The sequence below is a fragment of the Phoenix dactylifera genome, chromosome 16 (assembly GCF_051530095.1).
Source record: "Phoenix dactylifera cultivar Ajwa chromosome 16, Ajwa_hap1_PhDact_Kaust_v1.1, whole genome shotgun sequence".
Lineage (NCBI taxonomy): Eukaryota > Viridiplantae > Streptophyta > Magnoliopsida > Arecales > Arecaceae > Phoenix > Phoenix dactylifera.
This window is the reverse complement of record NC_143205.1, coordinates 20,745,684-20,770,831: the sequence shown is the minus strand read 5'-3', so window position 1 is coordinate 20,770,831 and position 25,148 is coordinate 20,745,684. Positions and strand designations below refer to the sequence as shown.

Below are 25,148 nucleotides of genomic sequence, written 5' to 3'. Positions count from 1 at the left end.
TTTCTTCGCCGATCTGAGGCCGGTATTGTTCTTCTCTTGTTATATGTGGATGATATGGTTATTACCGGAGATGACGTCTCAGGGATTCATGCACTTCAAAAATTTCTTGGACGACAGTTTGAGATGAAGGATTTAGGATCCCTTAGCTACTTTCTTGGTCTCGAGGTGACATCCAGCTTAGATGGCTACTACCTTTCCTAGGCTAAGTATGCTTCTGAGCTGATATCTCGTGCTGGGTTGACAGATAGCAAGACTGTGGAAAGTCCTCTGGAGATGAATGTTAAGCTTCTTCCAACTGATGGCGAACCATTGACAGATGCGACTTTGTATCGACAGTTGGTTGGTAGTCTTATCTATCTGACTGTTACATGCCCAGATATCTCTTATGCAGTCACATTGGTCAGTCAGTTTATGCATGCACCGCGTTCTACACACTATGCAGCAGTCTTACGTATTCTCCGGTATGTTAAGGGTACATTGTTCCACGGTCTTTATTTCTCAGCCCACTCTACCTTGGATCTTCAAGCCTATTCTGATGCTGATTGGGCTGGAGACCCTACAGATCATCGTTCTACCACCGGCTATTGTTTCTTGCTTGGTTCTTCTCTCATTTCTTGGAAAAGTAAGAAACAAACGGTTGTATCTCGCTCCAGTACAGAGGCTGAGTATCGTGCATTGGCAGATACTACTTCTGAATTCATCTGGCTTCGATGGCTCCTCCATGATATGGGTATTCCTCTGACTAGTGGTTCCTCTCTCAATTGTGATAATATAAGTGCTATGCAAATTGCTCATAATGATGTGTTTCATGAGCGAACAAAGCATATTGAGATAGATTGCCACTTCATTCGGCATCATATCAAGTAAGGCACTCTTCAGTTGATACATGTTGCTTCTGCAGATCAGCTCGCTGATATTTTTACGAAGGCTCATCCACCAGGGCGTCATCGGGATTTGGTTCACAAACTCAAGTTGGCATCTTCGTTACCATCTTGAGTTTGAGGGAGGATGTTAGCTGTATGATTTGTCTTGTTCTATAGCTATATAGGAGTGTGACTTGTCTTGTCTTGTAGCTGTATAGTAGTTGTATTATTAAATGTATCTTAGCTGTATCTTACTTGCACACAGCCACCCTCATCTATAAAAGAGAGGGCTATGACACTGTTCCGATTATGAATAACAGAGCATAAGCTTTTCTTCCTTGTTTTTCTGTCCTCTTCATCTCTCTCTCAACATGTATTAATTCCGAACTGGAATTCGGCAAACATTTCGTCGACTTTAATGCAAACTTGATGTACAAATTATTTCTTTTAACTGCAGAAGTTAATATTGCTTGCATCTTCCTCTCCACAGGTGAGAGGATGAAACTGAATGGATAATTATTAACACGTCCCTTAGTGCAAATTTTATTTCATAAATGTTTTGATGTTAATCCATTCGGCGACCATGAAATGGTTATGCGGTCATGGGCCCCATAACGGAAGTTAAATGGAAAATTAGATGAACTTCCCTAAATTAATATTAAAATTTTCTAAGTTTTCTAATTTATAAGATTTATATAGTCATCGTAGAATGATTTTGAGGTCCTATGCACCTAGAGTTAAAATGGAGAATTAGATAAATATCTTTAGAAAAAGTTGAAATATCTAATTTTTTTTTGTTGCAAAGTTTTCATGATGACATCAGGTTTTATTTTGAGTTGCCTTGAGCACTTCGCGATCTTTTGTTTTCTGACTTTATTAGGTATATTCGTACATGTAATATATGAAATACCTGTTTTAGCAAAAAAAAAAAAATATTGTAGTTACCATATAAATTTTTTATAATGAAAAAATATTTATAAATTATTAAATATAATTTCAATTATTGAAAAAAATTTATATCGAAAGATCCATATTAGTGACCGTAGATGAGATTTGTGATCATTGTGTGAATACATCCAAAATAAAATTGGTGAACCATTGAATATAAAGATTTTATTGATATTTTTTTATAACACTCTAGACTAAAGTTAATATTACTAAAATATTTCTTGTACTAACCTATCACGCACAAATGATTCGTCAAAATTGTTCCATTTAAGATTATTGCATAGTAGAAACTTATTTATTATGTATAATCCTTGCAAAAAGTTGAATTTATAAATATATTTATTGCATTAATTTGAACTAAGGCCAAGCACATCTTTGTGGAAAAGTTCAAACTTGATTTAAGAATTATAATTGTTGCGGGGTTTCACCCCGGCAGCAGCCCACACACCAGCCGAGCAGGAAAAGCATCTGCGTCCCTCTCGAGGTATTGTCCGCTCTGGGATTGCCGCTTCGGGTCTCCGGAAGGTCAGAGCGAATGTGGTATTGTCCGCTTTGGGGATCGGGTGAACCGGCCCAGCGGCTGCCGCCCCCCCGCACGGTTTTGTCCCTCCTTAGAGGGGCCCTCTGTACCTCCAGCCCGTGGGCCTTCGGTAAGAAGAGGTTATTGAGCCCCCCATTTAAGGCACAGACCTTTCCGCTGATTAGCCGATGTGGGACTAAAGTTCGGAACCCCATCCCACAACAATAATAACTAAAACCCTTTATTATAATAATATAATTACTTTTATAATAAAGAATTTTTATAAACTTGATGGACTTGATACTATAATTCTTGACTTAAGAATTAGATTAATCAATTTTAACTTGATTTATGTATTTTGTAAAACCCAAAATGCTATAGCTAAGTCTTGTATTAACGCCCCAAATTTCCCGTGCCGTTTCTCTGCCGTTGTGTGGTAGTTGTGCTTTTTCTTCCGTTTCTCGCGCGGTACTTCTTGCAAATGATTTCGAGATCTGAGGACTTTGTCGTAATTCTGTTCATCTTGGCTTTATTCTCCTGAGAGCTTCGACGACGACGGCGACGACGACGACGACGACCCACTCCATTTCTCCGGAGAGACACCTCCATTGACACGCCATCAGGGCTTCGTTCTCCATTCTCTTCTAGAACTCGAACAGGTTGGATTCCTTCGGAACCCTGAGTTCTTTCTTTCGTTTTTCCTCTGTTTATTTCTTGGCCTCTAGGGTTAATGGGAAAGATCCAGGTATAGCTCTCCTTTTAGGGTTTTGAGTCTATCTTCTTGAATCCATCTTTCCCGGAATATAAATTTCTCAACTTAGGGTTCTTGGATTGTAGTCATATGTGGATCTTACTTCTCCTTAAATAAACGGAGTTTGGGAGATAAAGCCTCGAAATTTCTCGGAAAGATTTCAATTGTTCTAAGAATACCACAATGTAGCGGGTTTTTTTTCGATTTATCTTTTCTTTTTTTTTGCGTGTGTGTTACAGATTTATCTTTTCTTTATCGGCTAAATTTTTTATTCGAGCAACTCCCGGTTTAGCTTAGTTATGGGGGTTTGGTCCTCATTATTCTCGTCCACCTCAAGGTTTGACATCGATAGATAGAGAAATTTTGTAAATACCGATGAATCAAGAAATGCTAAAGTTTCATCAACTATTCTTGAAAGCCGTCTTTATCTATTGGTATCTTAGATTACATTGATGCCTCGGGATTGAGTTTTTGATGGTTATATATATTTTCACCCTCCTCTTAAAAGAGAGCCATTAATCCTCTGAGTTTTCTTTTTCCCAGTAACTGTGACAAAGTGGTGTCAATTGTAACCTCGAATTCCCTTTTGAAGATGAGATTGGTCCAAAAATAGCTAATATAGAAAGAAAAATTGGCAATGTAGCATTTGGAAGAATAGCATATAATGGCTGGCTGAAGGCTTTAGAATTGACAACGTTTATCTCTGGAAAAATCGGTGGATCAAAGCATTCATGAAAAGCCCTATGATAACATAATTAATATAATCTATTATTTGTTTATATCTTTTGTGCCTGTGTTTTAAGTCCATCATCTCTCTCTCGCTCTCTCTTTGTGTGTGTGTGTTTAACAACTTGTCATGGTTGATGATTTATTTTGCATTTGATAACAAAATAGTTGTGCATGTTGTAATCTTACTCGCGTGCTAATGACTGCTGCTAATTTTGCAAACAGCAAAAATATGGGGAAGCAGAGAGTTTCAGTTGATCAGAACTCTCCCATCAAAATTGGCTGTGATGATGAACATGCTGATGTTGAGAATCAGGAGCCTGGCGAGGCAGACAACCTGTCTGAAGAAGAATTTTGTGAAGAAGAACCAGATGAAGAGCCACATAAGGAAGAACCGAATGAAGAAGAGAAACCTTGTGAAGAAGAACTTAACCAGGAGGAGGAACCTGGTGAAGAAGAATATACTGAGAGGGAAACCTGTGATGGCAAGCCCACTGAATCAGAACCAAGTGAGGCATTATACAATGAACCTGGTGAGGAAGATTCATCACCTAATGATTGCAGCAATAATGAAAAACACCAGCTAAATTCTTCTCACTCCAGTACTGAGAAGAAAAGAAGATCAGCAGATAGATTGGAAAAGCAAGTAGAAAAGAGGCAGAAACAGGACCATGACTCAAAGCCAGAGTTTTATGCCAGTCCTAGTGGCACTGATCCCCAGGACAAGCCCAGTAACTTGATTGATGAGGTAATCAGTTCAAAAGAACAGGAAAATTCAGGGAGCTCTGGTAAGAAAAGACCACGTAGATGGGATACAAAGTCAGAAGCTGATGGGGCAGCATTTGATGGTGGTGTTATGGCTACTAAGAAGAGGAAAAAAAGATGGGTCATCGATGACAGCCAGTTAAAGATGCTGGGTCCTCTAAAGCTTCCTGATTTTGTCAATTGGCCTCTAACTGAAACTCTAATTGATCCGGAAATCCAGAAGTTGAATGCTCAGCTTCTTGAAATAAACCAGAAGTTGAAGGCACGAGAACTTGTTGATGATCAAAAGTTGATTACAAAGCTCATAGAGAAGAGGCAGAAGATCATTTCAGAGTTAATTCAGAGGAATCCTACTTTTAAACCTCCTATGGATTACAAGCCTGCGAAGCTCTACAGGAAGCTGTATATACCAGTAGAAGAATACCCTGGCTACAACTTTCTTGGCCTTATAATCGGTCCCCGCGGGCATACACAAAAGAGAATGGAGAAGGAGACTGGAGCTAGGATTCTTGTACGAGGTAAAGGTTCAGCCAAGGGAAGAAAGGTCCAGCAGCATACGGATGCAAAATATGACCCATCTGAGAATGAAGACCTGCATGTCTACATTGAGGCCGACACCCAGCAGTCTTTGGATGCTGCAGTGCAGTTGGTGGAGAAGCTACTGGTTCCTGTGGAAGAAGAAATGAATGAGCACAAGCATGCTCAGCTAAGAGAGCTTGCTGAGTTGAAAGGAAAAGTCAGAGAGGACAGTTCGAGTAGAAATGAAAAAGCAGCATTCCAAACCAATGTGTCGTGCAATATCTGTAGCGATGTGGCCCATCTTACTGCTGCTTGCCCTTTGACAGGATCAGCCCCAGGGGCACGGACAAATGAGCATCAGGTTAGCTTTCTTGCAGAGCTCGGAGGTGATGGAATCTCCTTCTCTAATGGCCTACTAGTTAGTAGTTCCACGGTACCCTGGACGCCAAACCCAGCTTCGCATTCTGTACCAGCATCTAGCGGCAAGCCCTTCAAAGAGTTTGATGAATCTAAACTATTCGTGGGTTATCTTCCCCGGTCTGTGAATACTAATAAGCTAATAGAGCTTTTTTCACCTTTCGGACGCATCAGTGAAGCAGTGGTAATCAAGGACAAAAAAGCAGGTTTAAGTAAAGGATATGGTTTTGTTAGGTATACTGATCCTACCTTTGCTGCTGAGGCAGTGAGAAATATGCATGGATACAGGATTGAGGGGAAGATGCTTGCTGTTCGAGTAGCAGGATGCCCTCCACCTACTGTCAATACCAACTTAGAGCCAGGGCAGCCTCCAAGCATTATCCGTTTGCCGACTTATCCAAGTTCTGCAGCCATTGCTCAAAGGAACCCTCATGTGCTGGATTGGCCAGGTCCTCGAGGAGCTATGCAACCTGAAGCTTTTGATTCTTTTCCTAAGAACAGCAGCTTTGTTTCACATATTGGTCCTGTGAGTGAAAAGTCCCCTGTATCCTATGGTGCTTCTGGCCAAATTCCAGTCCTGACTTCTGTCATTTCTGCTCCTATGACAGCATCCAGGGAATTTGAGCAATTTCTCAGTTACGTGAGAGGTTTTAATTCTCAGGATTATCTGTATCAGTCATTTCCTTTCGAAGTTCTGCCTTCCCCACAGGTTCATTTTACTAGGTCTTTTGGCAGCCACCACAGGCCTTTCCTTCCTGTAATACCACATTAAGGTCTCTTTGCACTTCCATGTGAAGTCTCAAAGCTCTAGAAGCTTGAGTCCAGGTGTTATAGAAAGCTTGTGACCCATCTGAGTTGTAAGATAATCAATACAAAAATCAGCTTGTGAGCTTTATGGTGCAGGAGATATCTGAAGAAGCTCTGACATTAAAGGAATTTAATATCCTGCATTACCAGTACTATGTTGTCATAGCTTGTAAGAACATTGATTCATAAGTTGGATAGTAAGACCTGCGGAACTTGCCCCTAGCAATCTAGATTTCTCTGCAAGGACAGGTCTCACTCGCTTTGACATGAAAGGACAATTATGATGTTTGTTAGCAAGAATCCTTCAGGAACTATGCCATCATTTGCGTTTTCTTCTAAGATTCTATTTCCTGAATGCTGCAAGGGCTGAGAGGTGGCTGGTGCCACCCAAGTGTACACAGAATGTAATTTTCTCTTTCTTAATTGAATTTTCACTAAACCTTCCAGAGCTTTATAGTGATTTGCTGTCCCCTTTCTTACTACTATGTTTATCTTCCATGCAAGCTTTTCTTGATTATTTACTGAAATTCGTAGGCTCTTGTAGTTTGTATGCTGTCTCACCTACCCATGGGTGTCATGTTATTGGAATTGGCAAATAGCTCGAGATCATGCAAATGTGCTGCTGAACCTAAAGCAGCTCTTTCAACTGGTTGAATAGACAATTATATTTTTGACAGATTTTTGCCAATGGAGAACGGACCGTGAATTGTGGGCTAATGAAATGGAATAACAGAAAGGAGGAATCCAGCACAATTTGCTGGGGCGAGAAAAAGTTGTTGAACTTTATTTCACTTCATTTCGTTTTCTTTGGAGTCTGTTAATTCTTTTCAGCAAAGCTATCCCTCTGAGAAAACATGGCATCCGGTAGCTCCACCCAGCTCAGAAGAATGCTGTTATTATATGCATATGAATGACTGGCCAATGAGGGTATATGATGGTAAAGATAATTTCAGGAGAATTCTTGTTAAGGTTCATGGTAGCTGTAGAGAAAATGCCATGATGTGATGGACTTCCTAATAACGTTTTGTTACTACTAATTCTGGTAAAAAACGAATTATCTGCAGAATCTTATAAAGACCTAAAAAATTACTCCTTGTAATTGTTCTCAGAACTTAACAGGAACAACTTACAAAATATAGAATAACTTCAGCTGGGCTAACTCCATAGAGCCCTGAAGACAGACCATTTCCTCAAGGGAATCAGGTATCAGTGCCTCGACCAGACAAAAAGAAAAAAAAGAGTCATGCTAACATACTTGAAATTGAATTAGCTGAGAATATCATGCCTTTTGGAATGACATTCCAACCCTATTAATACAGGTTTTTAAATTTCTATGCAATTCATTAGATATCAATTTCACTAAAAGTTTAAAAAAAAAACAAAAGAAGCTCGATGAATGGTAGTGTTCAGCAATACAACAATCTAGCACATCTACACACTGGACAAAAAATCCATCCACATCCCACAGAAGAAAGAGGAGGAGGAGGAGTTAATGAAAAGGCATTCGCCAACATTATTTTATTGTCTTTATTAAATAACATAGGCATCTAAGCTGTTGATTGCAAAGATAAGACATTGTAAAAGCCAGAGAGAAACCAAATTTATGAAACCAGGAACTGTAACACATTCTATTTTCTGCTAAATTGACCGAAGAAAGAAATAAATTAAATGATCCAGTATGCCAACAGAAGCTCAAGCATCCCCGTTTTGTTTTGTCAGGAAGAGTGATCTGCATTTCTCTGCTGTATCCTCTGGGCTGGTCACTGTACAAGGAATTATGTGAAATCGAATCAGCAAAAGAAATACATGGACTGTATGTAACAAAGAAAAAAGCAGAGAGAGGCTGAATTAAGATGTGTGAAGGTGAAGCGACAAGATGAAACTGCCAAACCAACGTAAGGACAACAACTTAAGCAAGGAAAGAGGATACTTAGATTATACACTCTAATATTTAGATATTACTTATTCTATAAATCTTCAAGTATGGATCAAATTGGAAGGAATTATCAAGTAAGCACTTAAGTGCTTTCCAGTCAAAGAAATAAGATGCTCCCCTTTTTGTTTACACAAAACCTCCAACTATTGTACTGTATATACTTGGTAAGTGAAGCATTTTTTTGACTGATTTTCAATTGAATCTTAAAAAAAAAAAAAAAAAAAAAACTGAACTGCAATAGTTTTAAGATAGCTGAGAAGAGTTGTCCCATCAAAGACACAAGCAATGCTCAAACAATATGCTGAAGTTTGTCTGAAAGACTTAATTGATTGAACTGATAAGCGTCAAAATTAACAAAATATGAGTTATTTTTCTAGATCAGTCTGCCCCATATTCTTAATACCACAGAGAAGAAATTGTCCAAGTTTAAAAAAAAGGGAAAAAAAACCCCTAAGAAATGTTTCATGAGTGGTTCTGTTTTGCATTATACAAAGAACGAATCACCTCTAACCAGATACCGCACCTTAGATAGAGACGTAATCCTAATGCCATACACATGCTCCTACAAGCTATTGATAGAGCCTACCTGAATGACCCACTGTATGTTCAGATACATAAATCTCATAGTCATTTCCTCCCTGTACAAAGAAATGAAGCTCATTAGACCAGTGAAAGCCAAACGATCTCACAAGTATATTACAAACTTGGAAACCATTCAAGTCAAAACAGTAAGCCCAAAATTAAGCACAAAAAACAGTAATCAGATTTCAAATCATTCTTTTGACAAGGTCTTCATTGAAATGCAAGGTGAAAAGCTATAACAAAAATTTAATAAGCAAACAAAAATGTAATTCTTTGGGCATTTTTTGTATAATAAAATCAATAGACCCAAACCTCAAAATCACCTTGCATTCACCAGCATGGATGCATGCATATGGAATAGACAGCCAGTGAGGCAAATGACAAGAACATGCTTTTTGCATGGACTGGTGGTACAGCTACTGCCTGTTTTATCCAAGTTAAAACAAAGACAGCTCCACTCCTACTGCTTGTTTTATCCAAGTTAAAACAAAGACAACTCCACTCCCTACAATGGTTTCAAATCCATCCCTCCTGATTGAAAATCAGGGTTTCTGGGCCAGTCAACTGAAGTGTTGGGTCAAAATCATGAAAGATTATAAGTTGGTTGTATGGTTATGATGGTGTATCTTCCACTAAGAAGATTCGGTTTAAGTGGAGGTTTGATAAGAAAACAAGCTTGCATGTGTAGCAATGATGATATTTTATCACCTAGAATTTCATTATTCATTATGTACAATCTTTCCTTTAAGCTTTTAGTGCAGAAAATGCACAAAGAAAAAGTGAGAATATTTGAGAATTTACCTTGTATGTTTTGTCCCCAAAAAAGTGGACTTCTGGGAATTCATCAAGGTATCTTAAACAGAAGGTCTTGTCCCAACCTTGTGGAAAAACCTGTTATAGGAACCAAGCAGAGATGAGAATCAACTACAAATTTTATTCTAAAGGTAAAATACAATGTCCTGGACTTACATCAAAACTTATCTGCCCTCCAATGGAAAATGTCAGGTTGAAATGTGCAAATTTTTCACGAAGCACAGAGACCATCTTTGGTCGTATGTTGTGAACCTAAAATATAATGTTTTCAATTTTCAAGCATCTGAAAGTATATTAATTAGCTGAGTACAAAAAAGTGGCGTTGGTTTTTCGGGGAATGTTTTATACCTTATCATACTTTTCAAACTCATCTCGCTCTTCCTGGCTACAGTTTCTCCCTATTGGTGAGACATTAAGCATTCCATTGCGGAATTCTATGAATGTTCCCCTGGGAGAACAATACAAGAGATTTAAGCCCAACAGAGTTTGAATTTTCTGGAAAAAAGTTTTAACTTTACCTTTTTATAGGGATATCCAAGTCAGCAAGATAATGGAGTGTGAAATTAATAAATTCCTGCAAAAATGTTCTAGTTTGAGAAAATCTTTCAAGAATGCTTTATAAACTGGAGATATAAAAATTATCTTACCCTGAGTTTTTCTTCACCAAGGAATGATTTCAAACTCTGAAGAATGAGAAATAGTAACTTGTATTTATTAGGATCACAGAGAGAGAGAGATGAACATAAAAAACTAGCAGAAATAATTAGTAATGAACTATTAATATTTGTTTCTGATTGATAAAGCCAACATAGCAGCACCAACAACATTGGTCATAGCAGCAGTTCTATCACCTTTCCACAAAAATGGGTGACGGAAGCAAATTATTATTACTTGCAGCTAATCATGGCCATCAGCATTGAGCGAAGTAGTTATAAGTTCGCCTCATAAAATGGTCATTCATTTGCATGATTTCATTAGATAATGCCAATTTATGTGAAAAAATGGTGTCCTCACAGATATGTAATGTATTGGTATCTCAAATTGCCTACAGATCAAAAGATCAGAACATACTAATCAGCAATTCCATGACAGCATGTGAAAGGAGCAGAAGAAACCAAAGATTCTGCACAAAGGTTCTCTTTTAAGTATAATTAAACGTGTGCTTGCATGGGGAAAAAATGCTAACTAGGAGAAAAAGAAAAGGTAAAGAAAAAAAAAAGAGCAATCAGAAGCTTGTTGGCCAGATAACTTTATAGCGTCACTTTTTTTAAGTCTCAAACTCATGCCTGGGAAGGCTCAAAAGAATTGCAAATATCATCTAAGCTAAGGTTCAACCAAATATGCGTGCCCTATGAAATGCTGGGCAGCTTTAATAATTCCACATAAGATTTTCCGAAGTAATATATCAGTCCAACTATTACCTAAACAATGCTTGAAAAAATTTTTCCATGGGTACTAAGATGTAAGCTTCAGAGTGAATCCAGATATATTTTTATGTATACCAATCCACAAGAAATTTGAGGCTTATATCTCCATCTAAAGATGTACAAATTAATTTGTTTCCCAAACATGATTGAAGGGATGGCTTAACAGCCATTTTCCCAAAACTGTCATGCTGAAAATTGGCTCCAAAATCTATATCACCAAATATTTAATCTGGCAAGCACCAAACCTCGTGAAGGCTATGCATTTTCATGTCCTTAACTAGTTGTTTGCATCAGATACATTTCCAACTCAACTCAAAAGTGGAATATGATACTTTGTTGCCTTAAAGATAAAAATGGACTTCAGGTTCGACCTATTTGGCACGAGAGAACTAAGTTATGAAGCATAATAAATTCGAATATTAAAAATCATGACTTTTTTTGAAAAATAATATATTATTTGTTGTGACAAAATGTAGAACAGGATTCTCTTTGGTCGGCCAGCATCCATAACTACAGATATGAATAAGATTGCTAATTGGAATGACAATGAGAGAAGCCTTCATGCTTGAACACATTAACTCCATTTTCCATATAGCCAGATAACTCAGGTACATCTCTTGCATAATTTTTTTCTAATATTAAGTTGACTCAAGTGAAGGGATTAAATACTAAGTAGCAAACCATGTAGGCCAGTATGAAAGACGAATCACCCAATTAAAGTTTAGGTGTATCTGACCAAATCGAAAAGGAAATTTAAAAATAATCACTATTCCCAGCAATCATTTTTTGTACTTGAATTATTAATTAATAATTCAACACAACTTAATAACATAAGCACTATATGAGAAACTTATCCAATAAAAGCTTATTACATTACAACACATGACACATACCTGGCTAGCAATGAGTTCTCCATTTTTGTACGCAACAAGACCATTTTCCGCAAATACATAATCATAGTCATTTATAACTGCACGGCAAACATTATTACCATGTTACATATCTAAAAGATGAAACCTAGAAGATGCACAGCAAAATTCAGAGACTGATAATGGCAATTATAACAATCCTATCTGCTAGGAACTAGGTGCGAACTACAAGTCTTTCTCTTTATAGGTAAAATTATCATTATTTGCAAATTCCTTGATTTACATAGAACATAAAGGTGAAAAGTAAGCTAGACCGATGGATGAAGTGGAAAAAGAAAGCTAAGAAGAAGAAGAAGGAAATGATTGGAAGGCAAAACAAGGTTAGTGAAACACTTATCCTTCCATCACTTTACTGTGCCCCAACTTTTTAGTCCTTCAGATGATGAGGAAAGGTAAACTATGCACAGAAATCCTTTGGGAACGAAAAGTAAGGATATGTTTATCTATGAAAGTCTAGAGGGAATCCTTCTGTGATCCACTTGTCATTTTAAAAGGTCTAGCATTTGAAAAGGTCACAGGTCACATCTTTACAAAACCAAGAAAACGGGCCAAATTTTGCAGGCCAAAGAGCATTAGTATGTTAATGTTATTGATTTCCATGAAACCAAACTTTTTTTCTTTTTCCAATCTCAATATGTACTCCAATCTTTTCTCAAGAAAACAAGTTTATAGAGCAGAAGAGTATTTCTATATTCAGATTGTCGTCTTTTCATGTCTCTCCGCATAGTCCAAAAATTGTAAGCCTTGACGCTGAGAAGGGAAATCGATATCAAGATTTAGACCTAAATAACCTATCACAAGAAGAAAAACATATCAACATGTTACGTTTTTTTCAGATTAATACTCTATGCTGATGATGCATTGACAAATGGAAATGTAACCAACTGACGCTTCCTAGATTCTTAACTCTTCTCAATATCTTTAATACGGATGTGAAATCAGATGGGAGTGCAAACCTGATTTCCCAAGCTGTTCCGATATCTTGACAAGATCAGATCCTCCAACAACGCCTACCGTGACAGCCTGCCATCCACCAAAGACATTAAAATTCGAGGTCGAGGCGAGACCTTTTCAAGTTGACATTAAAATGCAAGAGTTGATTACCTCCCGGAGCTCTCCCATGAACTCAAGCATCTTTGGCGTTATCACCTAAATTTAAAAATTCAAGCAAAAGTCAAGAGTTAGAAGTACCGGATCCATTTTGGAAACAAGTGATGCAGTGAATAGTTCCACAAATAAAATTCCAATCACCAGAGGAATGATTGCGATCTCCGTAAATAAAACCACCCCCCCCCCCCCCCCCCCCCAACAAAAAAAAAAAAAATCCTTGATACATGCTTGATGGAGGTTTTCCAATACCTTCCTTGGAGCTGTGAGCGTGCCATCAACATCAAACAAAGCAATAACGCCGGGCTTCCTCCCCGCCATCTTTCTTAAAGATCTCTCTGCCATGACGCGACAAAAGCAAGGCATAGTTAATGCAGTCATACAGACAAGCAATCAGACTAAATTTTCATTTAGAGAATCCCACGATAATGAGATCAACCATTCAGGATCCTAAACTCAAAGAAAGATGGAAAGAATACTGGTCAGGAAATATACCTCTTAGGGCGCACAGAGGAGAAGGACGTCTCGGCTCAGCGGAAGGTTCCTAGTTGCAGATCTATAGAGACGAGGAGGGGGCCGGCGCGGATCTAGAGGTCCACTTCCTGCGGTGAGAAGGGATTGGATTTATAGAACTACAAGGCCGAGCGCGGGTCTCTTATAGATGGGATTGGACGGCGGAGATGGGTCCACGTGAAAGGAGTTTCCGGGGTACGGCTAGTGGAAGCAAGCCTAACGCGCCCACCGTTCGCAACGTAACACCGTCCGCCCCAAGCGGATGATGCGGTGTCGCGGAGGAATCCGATGGAGAGCTGAGGCGACGTGTCCTTTGAGAACGAGGAGAGGTCAGAGCGCTGAGCTGTACGATTTTGGCGTGTAGGAGGCGACGGAGGATGCCCCCCGTCTTCCACACTCGACGGCCTCTGGATCTTGTTCGGATGCTTGGGATACAAGTGATTTCTCTTTTTCTTTTTCTTTTTTAAAGGCCCCGGCCTGAATCCCTCTCCCCCCGCCTCAGGGCCTTCCAGCCGCGGTAGGGGCGTCGTAGACGGGGAGCGGGGCGGAGGAGTTGGCGGAGACGGAGACGCCGAAGATGGACTTGAAGGCGGTCTCGGCGGCGGCAGAGGAGGAGACGGAGGAGGAGCCGGAGTGGGCGGGGCTGGCGGAGCGGACGTAGCAGCAGGAGCGGCCGAGGGCCTCGTCCAGAGGCCCCGCCTCGAAATCTGGCGGGCGATCCTCGCCCGCGCCGGTGGTGGCGGGCCGCAGGCACGGCACGCGGAGGAGACGGGAGGCGCCTCTCTCTTCCTTCGGAGAAGAGGTCCTCTTCCAGCCGCCGAGCTCTTTTTGGCCTTTTCCTACCTATTATTTATTAACTATTATAATTTTATACTTATTTTTTAATTATTTCAAAAAAAAAAGACAGAAAAAATGCATCGCCTACGAAATATTGTTAAGCATACCTTGCAACAGTTGTTTTTGTTGAATTTTTTTTTAAAAAAAATTAAAATTAATAAAATTTTATTACAACTACGTAAAAAAAATTAAATAGATTAACTATATTATCGATTAAAAATAATATTTTAATAAATTTTAAGTATAAAAACTTGATTAGTAATCCTACATCTAAAAAGCTGGAAAAATTATTTTTAAATAAAATTTTAAAATATTTATTAAAAAAATATTATTTTTTGAAAAAAAAACTCTCTTGCATTGCGCCGTCCTAAATGGATGCTTGGGATACAAGTGATTTCTCTTTTTCCTTTTCTTTTTTAAAGGCTTATTAAAGTCTACAATTTTGTGATCATAGGGATGAAACCCCATCGCGAGAAGCTTTAAACAGCTGCTGGCGGTGGTAAATCCTTGAGATAAACCATCTACAAGCATCTAGGGGAAAAGCTCATCGTCTAAATAATGCACCACTAGCCAAAAAAACCATGGCATGCAAGCATGCAAAGTCTCTATACTCGGCACTTCACGCCTACCAAGCACCAATCAGTAGATTGAAGACAGATTGCATCACCAAACAAAACTTTCCCCATTCATCGTAATTTTGTATTTCTTTAAGAAGGAAGCTAGCCATCTTGATGCCATGCTTACACCTTCAGTGGATGCACATAACAATAACTTGGCTAAGAGCCCTTCTATGGTTAGAGGTGTTCTTGTTACCATACAACTCAACAGAAGATAAATACATCAACGTGAATAATACATGGAGCGACATGATAACTTTTAAGATGATTTCTGAATCATTAATTATATCCTAAATCATGTGTATACATTGTCGAAATAAACATAAATAGCAGTTCCTCAACAAGATAAAACATCAACCCAATCCCAGCAGTTTTGGTATCTACAAGCTGTACGGAATTAATGGATTGGACAAGCGGGCCTCAAAACATAAAGAGACCTGGTTCAGAACGCCAAAACTTGGAAGGTAACAACGAAATCACCTGCAGATGCCTGCTGAAAGAGACCATGTTAATCATTAAAAAAACATAAATGCAAATAAGGAAACACAGAACAACTTCTCATATACGCATGTTAACCTGATGCCTATGCAGAGTAGATTTTGGGTGAAAAAGAGTCTAAATTGGCAGTTCAAGATTATAATTCAATTGAAACAGAGAGAAACCCCCCCAAAAAAGGGAAAGGAATTAAAAAAATGAAAATAACAAGGGTAAATGCGTAGGCATTAGGAAAACGATGGAGTATATAACAATTGTGAAGTTGAAGAAATTAAAGATGCATAAAAGGTAAAGAAATCCAAGAGATAAAATTTTGACTCAATTCACTTCAAATTATATCAAAGACCCATTCAAATAAGAGAGAGAGAGAGATGAAGAGCATGCAGATGTGTGGAGCGTGAGCATGCATGCATGCATCAGTGGACCTGTGAAAACCAGGTAAACAACGCATCATGTACACGATAGTGTTCGTTAATACCTGTTCATGTCATTTACATATTCCCTCTACGTTTGTCAAGGCCATCCTTGTTCTCCAGTTTGAAGCAGCATTAATTTAAGAAAATATTAGCAATCGGCCAGGCTGAGGGTTTATGAGTTTCACTTCCTGATTCTAATGCCAGGTATGCCCTTCAGTCCCATCTTCAAAGCTGTTTTCCTGAAAAGTGCTGGGGGCTTGTCTATGCCAATTGAATGACAAAACCGGTTTGCCAGGTCAGCGAGCATGGTTTTATCTCTTCCTATTTCATGGATTGAATTGTAATAACCAAGCCAAGCATGATAAGCTGCTTCCTTAATGCTCGGGTCAATTTTTTCAATGGAATCTTCAACCTGTTTAAAAAAAAAGGAAGAAAGAAAACAAAATTAAAAAGTTCCAATTTAATGATTGCATGGACAATGGTGCCAAACAAGTGGCACTGGGAACTTCAGAATGCAACAACTAATGCATGCTTCTACATTACTTAAGCTTAATTAAATAAGTTCCAACAATCAGACTCAGAATAGGCTGATTAAGTAGGCATTTAGTTGGAGTTTCAAACATGTATCTATATTCTGAAAGAGATCATTGGATGCTATACAAGATTATCAGTTATCATACAAGACTTGGTACAAGAAACTGATGCCATGAGGTTGTTGACAGGAATGTTTACACATCTTGGATGCTCAAAATATTGGCCAGATCCTAATCACTTGGGCATTTATGCAGAGCAAAGGACATCTTAGTACATCCTTTAAAAATATATTAGACAACCCTAGTTTTGTATTTTAGCCGATTAACAAAATAAATTATTTCTTTTGTTTATAGTACAACCCAATTAAACAAGAAAGACATGGGGAACAAGTGACAGATCACTGATTTAGGCTATATAGGCTCCAGCTCCCCGAAAGTTCTTGATAGGGAGTTTCAGCTTACCAGGAGAAAGAGAAGAAATTTACCAAGTTTCATGTATCTAAAGAATTTATTCTTCAGGTAATTGCAACAAAGGAATCTGGCACCACATTATACCTAAAACTACTAATACAGCTATCAATTACCAATGTTGACATCAATCAATGTAAGCTAACCAAATTAGAAATGGAAAAGGATTTCCCATGCAAAATGGTGTCGCATCAAATAAAAGAAGAGCCTGATCTTAACCTTCTGCTTCATATCTGAATCTGGCTCCGGTAGTTGGGACTTCTCTATGGGTAGATCATTTACATCATCCATGAAATATTCTTCCCATGGTGCAAGCAACAAAATCCCTTTTCCATCTTTGCCTTCAAGTCCTGTCCTTCCGAGCCGATGTATGTATTGTTCACGGTCAGAAGGAATGCCAACCTGAGTATCATTGATGATGCACAATTGCCCATGAAACATATGTATAGAATAGCAAATACATTAACAGTAACACTGCACCGAAAACACATCTTCAAAGCAAATCTATATTCAGATAATCTGTAGGTCTCTTATCTATATTACCACTAGAAGGATTACTGATTTTATTGCAAAAAGATACCAGTTGGTAAAGTACGTAAAACAAAACAGATATAAAAATTTCAATGACTCCTATGAGATATGATCAGATTAAACCACACAAGCAGTAAAGCAAGTAATGTTGTGTTACCTGAATCACGAGAGTAACATCAGGATAATTCATTCCACGAGCTGAAACATCTGAGGTTACAAGAATTATATTCTTGGATTCCCGAAATTCTTCAGATATACGACTTCGATAAAGTTGGGGCTTTCTCGAATGCATTTCCCTCACATTCATCTTCAAGTCTCGAAGAAGTACATACATAAATGCTGTTACCATAGCAGTTGTGCAGAATACAATAACCTGAAGACAGGAGATATTAGAGACTGCAACTCAACAAAGTGTTTGAAGTTTGGGGAAAAAACAGAATTCACCTTATAATCCGGTTCATGCATGATGTGTTCCTTCAGAAGCTGATAAACCAGATGAAAATGCAGTTCATGCGGCGCAACAAGGCATGACTGCAGCACCTGCATTTAATAGACTAGAAGTGAGAGCAGTGGAAAGCTCAAATTCTTTCTAGAGAAGCAAATTGCAATATAATGCAAGTCATTATGCTTTTCCTCCCTGTGCAATTTCAAGTAGAGATGTTTGTATTTAAGAGCTAACTATTTAAGCATATAAGCTAATGCAACCACATCAAGTAACAGATCAGAACAATGATATAAAGCAACAGTTTAATCCTCCCAAACATAAATATGTACATATGTATGGGTGTGTGCCTGGTTGTGAGTGTGTATGCACTCAAGTGGAGGTATGCGTATTTGCACATTATATACATGCATTACTAGAAGTATGGTATGCAGTGGACCGGGTATAAATCAACCTTTCTGTGTTATAAAAATGCTGAAGTAACTTTCATCCTAAATTTGGGTGCATGTATTGCACTGACCTACGAAGACTAAAAGGAGCCACAACCATGCTACTTCCACACAGAAATGATCATAGACTGTTCAAATACACAAGCTCCACAGACATCTATATTTGCCATAGTTCCAGATATTATATTGGACATGCATAACTTTCAGTTTTCCTTGACTGGAATTATAATGGGCATAGATCATGCACAGAAAAATATTCCGGAATTGTAATGATGAAATCATGGGTTATGTAGAACTTTATACCTTAATAGGAGTGTCCACACCTGCCAAGCCCACTGTATCAACAAAAACATGATCCTTTTTCAAGACAAGCTGTGAAATCCGGCGCACCTGTATAGTCATTTTTTTATACATATATATTTAAATTGCACTGGTAAATAATGCAGGAGAGGGGGGGGTGGGGGAGGGGGATGAAGAAGAATGCAACCTAAGTACATATACATGGCCACAAAGAACAGCATTACCTCTTTAGGAATTGTAGCTGAAAACAACAATGACTGCCTCTGTCGTGGCACACTATCAACAATCTTCTCTATATCTTTTCGAAAACCCAAGTCCAGTAAGTGATCAGCTTCATCAAGTATAAGCAATTTCAAACCCATTAGCCTCGCTGAAAATCCAGATTTATTCTCAATGTGATCCAATAGCCTACCAGGGGTTGCAACTATAATCTGCAAATTTTAGATTACATAAACCGAGGATATTCATATCTTTGAATCATGCAATTTGAGAGTAGTCAACTAGGGATTTAAACACTAGGAAGTTAGAGAATGCCACACCAAACAGAAGTCAAGCTATTGTAGTTAAGTGAAGAGAAAAATTTTATGTGTCTTCACCGAAATATTCTAAATACATCGAAGTGCATCTTAGGTAAAAAGAACCAAGGAACTAGAACTGAGCCCAGAAGATAGTAAAAAAGCAAACCTGGCAAGGATCAGAATCTAGACGTTTCTGATCAAGCTTGAATCTTGTGCCCCCAATTAATGTTTGAACACCACTACCATCATGGTACTTTAATAAAACATTTGTCTCGGCAGCGATTTGAATGGCAAGCTCCCTTGTTGGGCAAAGAATAAGAACATTTATTGGCAGAACTCTTTGATTCATATTGTTACTTGTCGCCTTGAGGACTGCTTCAATTGCAGGAAGCTGTTTATCTTTAATAATGGATTTGAAGGGGGCCAATAGATCTTTAAAAATAATTAAAATTGTATAGTAAACTAGAGCTGATGTACCAGAAAAGCTACACTCTTGCCGGTGCCTGTTTTGGCTTTCACTAGAGCATCCTTGCCTGCTCCAATTATGACAAGCAGTGGTCATTATTAAAAAGTTCCATATATTACCAATGTTACCAAAACAATGGATGGTTAACTTTTAAAAAAAATCTTCACAGCAAATCAGGAAACAGCTAATAATTTTAAGAAGATAAGAATCAATGTGTAATTTATTGTGTTTATAATAATAGAAAACTATGCAAGTACATGTGCAATTTATTGTGCTCGCTACTCATTGATAAATCAACGCACATCAACCAAATAGGCTGTTCTTAGTACTAATATATCCATCAAGAGTTATAATGCAAATGCTGGGGGTACTACACTCCAACACAAGCAATTACGCTTAAAAACAAAACCAAAAAAATCCACACATTCTTCCCAAAAAAATCACGAACTACATTCTCAAAGGCACCTCTAGCCGCCCAGCAACTCCATGGCTCCAGACTGGTGCAACTTCAATTTCTTTGCTTTATTTCCTCGTAGCAGACATTAAGAACACTAGTATGACTATAGTATCAAACTGCCCACAATACACTCTTAAGTGTTGGATGATATTTTATGCGATAAATGTCTTCATGCAATCTCAGGAATGCAGATTCCAAGACCAAAGTAATTGTCTCTTGATTTCAGCAGAAAAATACATTCAGAAAGATGGCAAAGGATTCAATGAAGAACTTGATAGCGAGGCTATGTACCCTACCTTGGATTCCAATGAATCTAAGTGGGAAAGGACAGCCTCCGCCTTCTCATAAGTCTTGTTAGTTCTCCCATATAGCCTTATTTATTTCCATGTTAATCTTTCTCCACAACATATGTGTATATGTACCTTTATTTTTCCTACCGGTGACTAAGTTAATATAATTAATCAATATTCATCTTTTCATATCCTTTTCTGCAAAATTTGTCTGCTTATGCCTCCTTAATCCATTTGTAAACCCTAGAGCGTAATACTCTTCTGTGTTAAGTAGTTATACTTTGAACTTTTGATAGGCCAGATTAACTACACAGATGTTTACAAGGCATAGGTTCTTTGAAACCAATCTTCTTGAATGCCTGGCAATTGACAGTTTCCTTCTTTTTCATACAATACTGGCTGATTTTCAGCTAGCGACAATATGTTCACTGAGTTTTAAAGTAGAGCTTTAGAACTTCACCATATGTTCTTCAAAGCACAGCATCCGCATATTAGCATTAGCAACCTCATGCTGATCATAGCATCATTGGTTATTGTGGATATCAGTGATCACCATGGTTACATGTTATAGTCCTTTGAAGATCATGGTGGAGTGGTACTTGGTAGTGAGACTCAAATGCAGGGTGGTTTTCACTTAGGTGCAGTACCATTCACAGCTGCAGTTCTAGCTGGTAATGAAGATAGAAAGTCACTGGGTTTGCCCCATAAACTAATGATTTAGGTAGCTCTCAGAGCCTATATCGAACATTATACATACTCGAACAAGAAATGTTCCCGAAAACCCTGATTTTTCTTTTTTACTGAAAAACAAGTCTGGGAGCAATTTGTTAAATTTGGCATTTCCTAAAATGGGCTTTTCTAGATCAACAAAGAAGACCCATTAGTGAAATACACGGATAACTAAGATATATAGGACAGAGAAGTCATGGTTGACTATTTGGTCCACCATACATAGTTGATGTAATCAACTCTCACCTGTGTCCTTCCTAAAAGAAAAAATAGTTATTATTAGTTTCTATCCGCATTTGAGAAATAAAGCAAGCTTCTAGAGATTACTACCAAGCAAGACCATGTTCATCTAAGTGAGATGTCAGAATTAAATCAACAAGATTGTCCAACAACTAAAATATGAGTATAATGCTAGAAAAGCGTCCCTACAGGAATATTTTTTTACAGAAAAAATAGAAACTTTAGATACCAAGCAACAGTAAATACATGGAAGCAGCTCATTCAGGTTAGAGAATGAAAACTTATATAATTGAAGAATTTAGGAAACACGCACCCTCAAGGCAGACTGGAAGTGCAGCCTCTTGTACAACAGTCATCTGTACGTATCTAGCATCTGCAAGTGCCTTGATTGTCAGTGGAGATATGCTGCACTCATCAAATCTGGAAGAGTAAGAGAGTGGACATTAGACAAATGCTGTTAGAGATAGAGTTTACAAGTTCCAGAATATTTTGTTAAGCTAATAATAATATGATTACAATATTTTGAAATTTGTTCCAAGGAACAGAGACAATGAATCGGGAAAAAAAAGGGAGCTGACGTTAGTCAAATACTGTTGGAGACAGAGGATATTAGTTCCAGAATATTTTGTCACACCAAAGATAAATATGATTGATGACATTTTCATTTTTTTTTCAAGGAAGCTGAGAAAATAAATCAACTGCACCAGGGAGAAGTGCTTAATTCCGATGTTACCAAAATAATTTTTAATGATTCACATGAACAGTTAAGGTAAGCATATTGGTGGCAATGAACAATGTCCAGTAATTAGGGAGTCCTACAGCGAGAAGCATAACAAGGACAACAGATCCCGGACTATTGTCCACAAGGCATGGTGATAAATTGGTGATCCTCAGATTCGCTTCTTCAAAGAATTAAGATCAATGCAGGTAAAAACAATGATGCCTCACCCTGTCCGCAGCAAGATATCATGATAACTCTATCAAGTAAGATACTAAGATGTCAACATGATGAATGTTTACAAGATGACAAGATGGCTTGTGCAAAAATAAGAAAATCTTGAGGGAGATGCAAAGCAAGGAACGCCAGCCTTTATGAGAGTTGTGATTAAGGATTGAAGAAGCCTATGTCAGCAATAGACACGGCTGTCATAAGAAATGAATTTTAAAGAAAGAAATACTAAAACATATCAAAATTGGTTGAGATAATGCCTGTTGATCATGCTTATCGACCCAAGCTGTGGGTTATTGTTAAACTGCCTACTTTGTTTGCAAGATCCACCTCAAAATAGGTATATCTCCACGAAACCCCACTATGATGTTTTAGTAATGTATAATCATTACCTTGGTGTTCTGTTCTAGATGAAGCTTAAATGATTGTCGTACAAATCATAGCTTTAAAATTATTTTTCTAAAAAAAAGAAAGGGACGTTATAGAACCAAAATCATTTCCATACATTCAACAAATCGCTTCATCAAATTACCTCCTATTAGTGAGAAGTGTTTCTTCCTGTGCCCTGTGCTGTCTCGCATCATTCCTAACCAGATCCCTCTTCCTCAGCTCGCGGCGAATTTCTTTGATTTCATTGGCAAAATTACTCCTTTCTTCAACAGGCCTAGGCACCCTCCTCTCTGTCTTCACATCATAATTCCCCAAGGCAGCCCCACTCATCATCTTCTTCCTCGCAATCCTTCCACCACCCTCGTCCAATTCTTCCTCCAATTTCTCCTCGCTTCCGATGCTAAACCTTGGAAATCTTGAGTCCTTTTTCACCCCCAATTTGGTTTCTCGATACATCTTGGTCGTGTCCCCTTCCAAATTAAAACCTGATTCTGAGTCAGAATCCTCTTCGCTCGACGAATTCCGCCTCCACCTGGGCTTCGATCCAGGCCTCAATCCCCTCCCAGCGGCAATGGAGTACCGCCTCCTCTGATCAAAGGAAGCCAGAGACGATCTCGACTCGCCGACATGGTCTTCCATCAGATTACGGCGGTCTGTCACAAGCTTCCTCAGATCGAGGGGTGGTGCCGGATCGGTGGGACGTTTCCGGGGGGCAGATCGGATGGGTCCGTCGTCCTCGTTCCAGAGGTCCTCGGCCCCTTCTTTCATGAACCGGTCGGCGAGGGCCTTGATGTGGTCCTTGGAGGACATGGGACCGTAGCCACCAATGGAGGAGGAGGAATCGTCGGCGGCCTCGTTGGATGCTTTTCCGGCGAGCTTGGCGCGGATCTCGGAGCGGAGGCGAGCCTGGTAAAGCTGCTTCTCCTGCTGGAGGAGGCGGCGCTCCTTCTGACGCGCCATCTTCTCGTGCATCCGCTTGTACTGCCACTTGTTGAGGCCCCCGGGGAATGTCCGGGGGCCGCCGCCCATCGGTCGGAGGAGGGAGAGGCGGGAGAGGAGCTTCGGGAGGGCTCTGGAGCGCTCTCGAAGCAGGGAGGAGGACGCCATGACCGCGTCGGTGGATGCGGGCGGAAACGAGGGGGTTTAGAGTCTAGGGTTTTGGGTTTTGGAAAGGTGAGAGCGCGGGATCCCTCAGCGACGCTGGGTCATCAAGTCGGGCCGTGGGGAACGCAGGAACTGAATTGCTCCCAACTTGGCATGGTGCAAGCGTCCGCCAAAATGAATGACGCGATTCGGAAAACTTCATGGGCTCGTTTGGTTCGCGGGAAGTATTTTCCCTCCTAGGAATATGGTTCCTGGGAATCAAATTCCTAGGAAAAGGATACCTAGGAAAGTACTTTTGGCATGTTTGGTTAACCATGGGAAAGTGACAAATTTCCAAAGTGCTTATGTTTGGTTGACCATCCACTTTACTAGGAAAGTTATGTATAATTCCTATTATGCCCTTAATAAAAATTAGGTCTTTAATGCCTCTTTAATGTTTCTTTAATGCTGAAGGGTCTTTTTGGGAAAAAAATAAAAAAGGAGTAATTCCCACCTCATGGGAAAGTAACTTTCCCATGTTTCTCATGGGAAAGACTTTCCCATAAGGGCTCGTTTGGTTCGCAGGAAAAGGAGGGGGGAAAGTATGGTCAACGGGAAAGTAATGAAATGCCTCTTGTTTGGTTGGAGTTTTCAAAGAAGAGAGATGGGAAAGTTGTATTCCCATGGAAATATGATTCCCACATTTCATGGGAAAGTCTTTCCCATGAGAAACATTGAGGTGGGAATCACTTCTTTTTTATTTTTTCCCAAAAAGACCCTTCAGCATTAAAGAAGCATTAAAGAGGCATTAAAGACCTAATTTTTATTAAGGGCATAATAGGAATTATACACAACTTTCCTAGGAAAATGGATGGTTAACCAAACATAAGCACTTTGGAAATTTGTCACTTTCCCATGGTTAACCAAACATGCCAAAAGTACTTTCCTAGGTATCCTCTTCCTAGGAATCTGATTCCCAGGAATCATATTCCTAGGAGGGAAAATACTTCCCGCGAACCAAACGAGCCCTAAAATGTGGGAATCATATTCCCATGGGAATACAACTTTCCCATCTCTCTTCTTTGAAAACTCCAACCAAACAAGAGGCATTTCATTACTTTCCCGTTGACCACACTTTCCCCCCTCCTTTTCCTGCGAACCAAACGAGCCCCATGTGATTTCCCGAGCTAGCATAAAATTCCCCAGCTCGCAATTATAAAATCGCATAATATTGCTGCCGGTTCCTGGATGAAGAGCTGCCAACAGGTTGAGTCGAATCGGAGCATACTTAATTTTAATCCAATCAGATTTTATA

The 25,148-nt window shown here is 39.0% G+C and overlaps 3 protein-coding genes and 1 pseudogene across 5 annotated transcripts; 2 read left to right on the top strand and 2 right to left on the bottom strand.

Annotated features, from left to right (window-relative positions):
* Positions 1-273: 273 nt before the first annotated feature.
* Positions 274-867, top strand: LOC149751165 (secreted RxLR effector protein 161 pseudogene; annotated as a pseudogene).
* A 1,854-nt stretch (positions 868-2,721) lies between these two features.
* On the top strand, positions 2,722-6,798 carry LOC103719402 (uncharacterized). 2 transcript variants are annotated; one of them, XM_008808619.5, is made up of 2 exons: positions 2,722-2,990; positions 4,034-6,798. In XM_008808619.5, exon 2 carries the CDS (start codon positions 4,041-4,043, stop codon positions 6,279-6,281), a length of 2,241 nt encoding a protein of 746 aa, XP_008806841.2. In that variant the 5' UTR covers positions 2,722-2,990; positions 4,034-4,040; the 3' UTR covers positions 6,282-6,798. The 2 variants fall into 2 exon arrangements, with proteins under 2 accessions (XP_008806841.2, XP_088569108.2); XM_088712982.2 differs by lacking the exon at positions 2,722-2,990 and having other exon boundaries at positions 3,877-6,411.
* A 1,007-nt stretch (positions 6,799-7,805) lies between these two features.
* On the bottom strand, positions 7,806-14,467 carry PMM (phosphomannomutase). The gene is made up of 12 exons (XM_008808618.6): positions 13,606-14,467; positions 13,363-13,448; positions 13,108-13,152; positions 12,960-13,026; positions 11,968-12,044; positions 10,295-10,330; positions 10,166-10,221; positions 9,996-10,095; positions 9,804-9,899; positions 9,636-9,725; positions 8,839-8,890; positions 7,806-8,079 (listed from the first exon to the last, which is right to left on the bottom strand). The coding sequence occupies exons 2-12, from the start codon at positions 13,429-13,431 to the stop codon at positions 8,009-8,011; spliced, it is 759 nt and encodes a 252-aa protein (XP_008806840.1). The 5' UTR covers positions 13,432-13,448; positions 13,606-14,467; the 3' UTR covers positions 7,806-8,008.
* Positions 14,468-15,330: 863 nt separating this feature from the next.
* LOC103708652 (DEAD-box ATP-dependent RNA helicase 48-like) lies at positions 15,331-24,025 on the bottom strand. Of its 2 annotated transcripts, none has more exons than XM_008793687.6 (11): positions 22,893-24,025; positions 21,725-21,831; positions 19,707-19,762; positions 19,396-19,620; positions 18,936-19,142; positions 18,715-18,801; positions 17,965-18,060; positions 17,678-17,893; positions 17,209-17,391; positions 16,051-16,400; positions 15,331-15,570 (listed from the first exon to the last, which is right to left on the bottom strand). In XM_008793687.6, the coding sequence occupies exons 1-10, from the start codon at positions 23,855-23,857 to the stop codon at positions 16,170-16,172; spliced, it is 2,373 nt and encodes a 790-aa protein (XP_008791909.3). In that variant the 5' UTR covers positions 23,858-24,025; the 3' UTR covers positions 15,331-15,570; positions 16,051-16,169. The 2 variants fall into 2 exon arrangements, with proteins under 2 accessions (XP_008791909.3, XP_008791908.3); XM_008793686.6 differs by having other exon boundaries at positions 15,331-15,567.
* Positions 24,026-25,148: the final 1,123 nt, after the last annotated feature.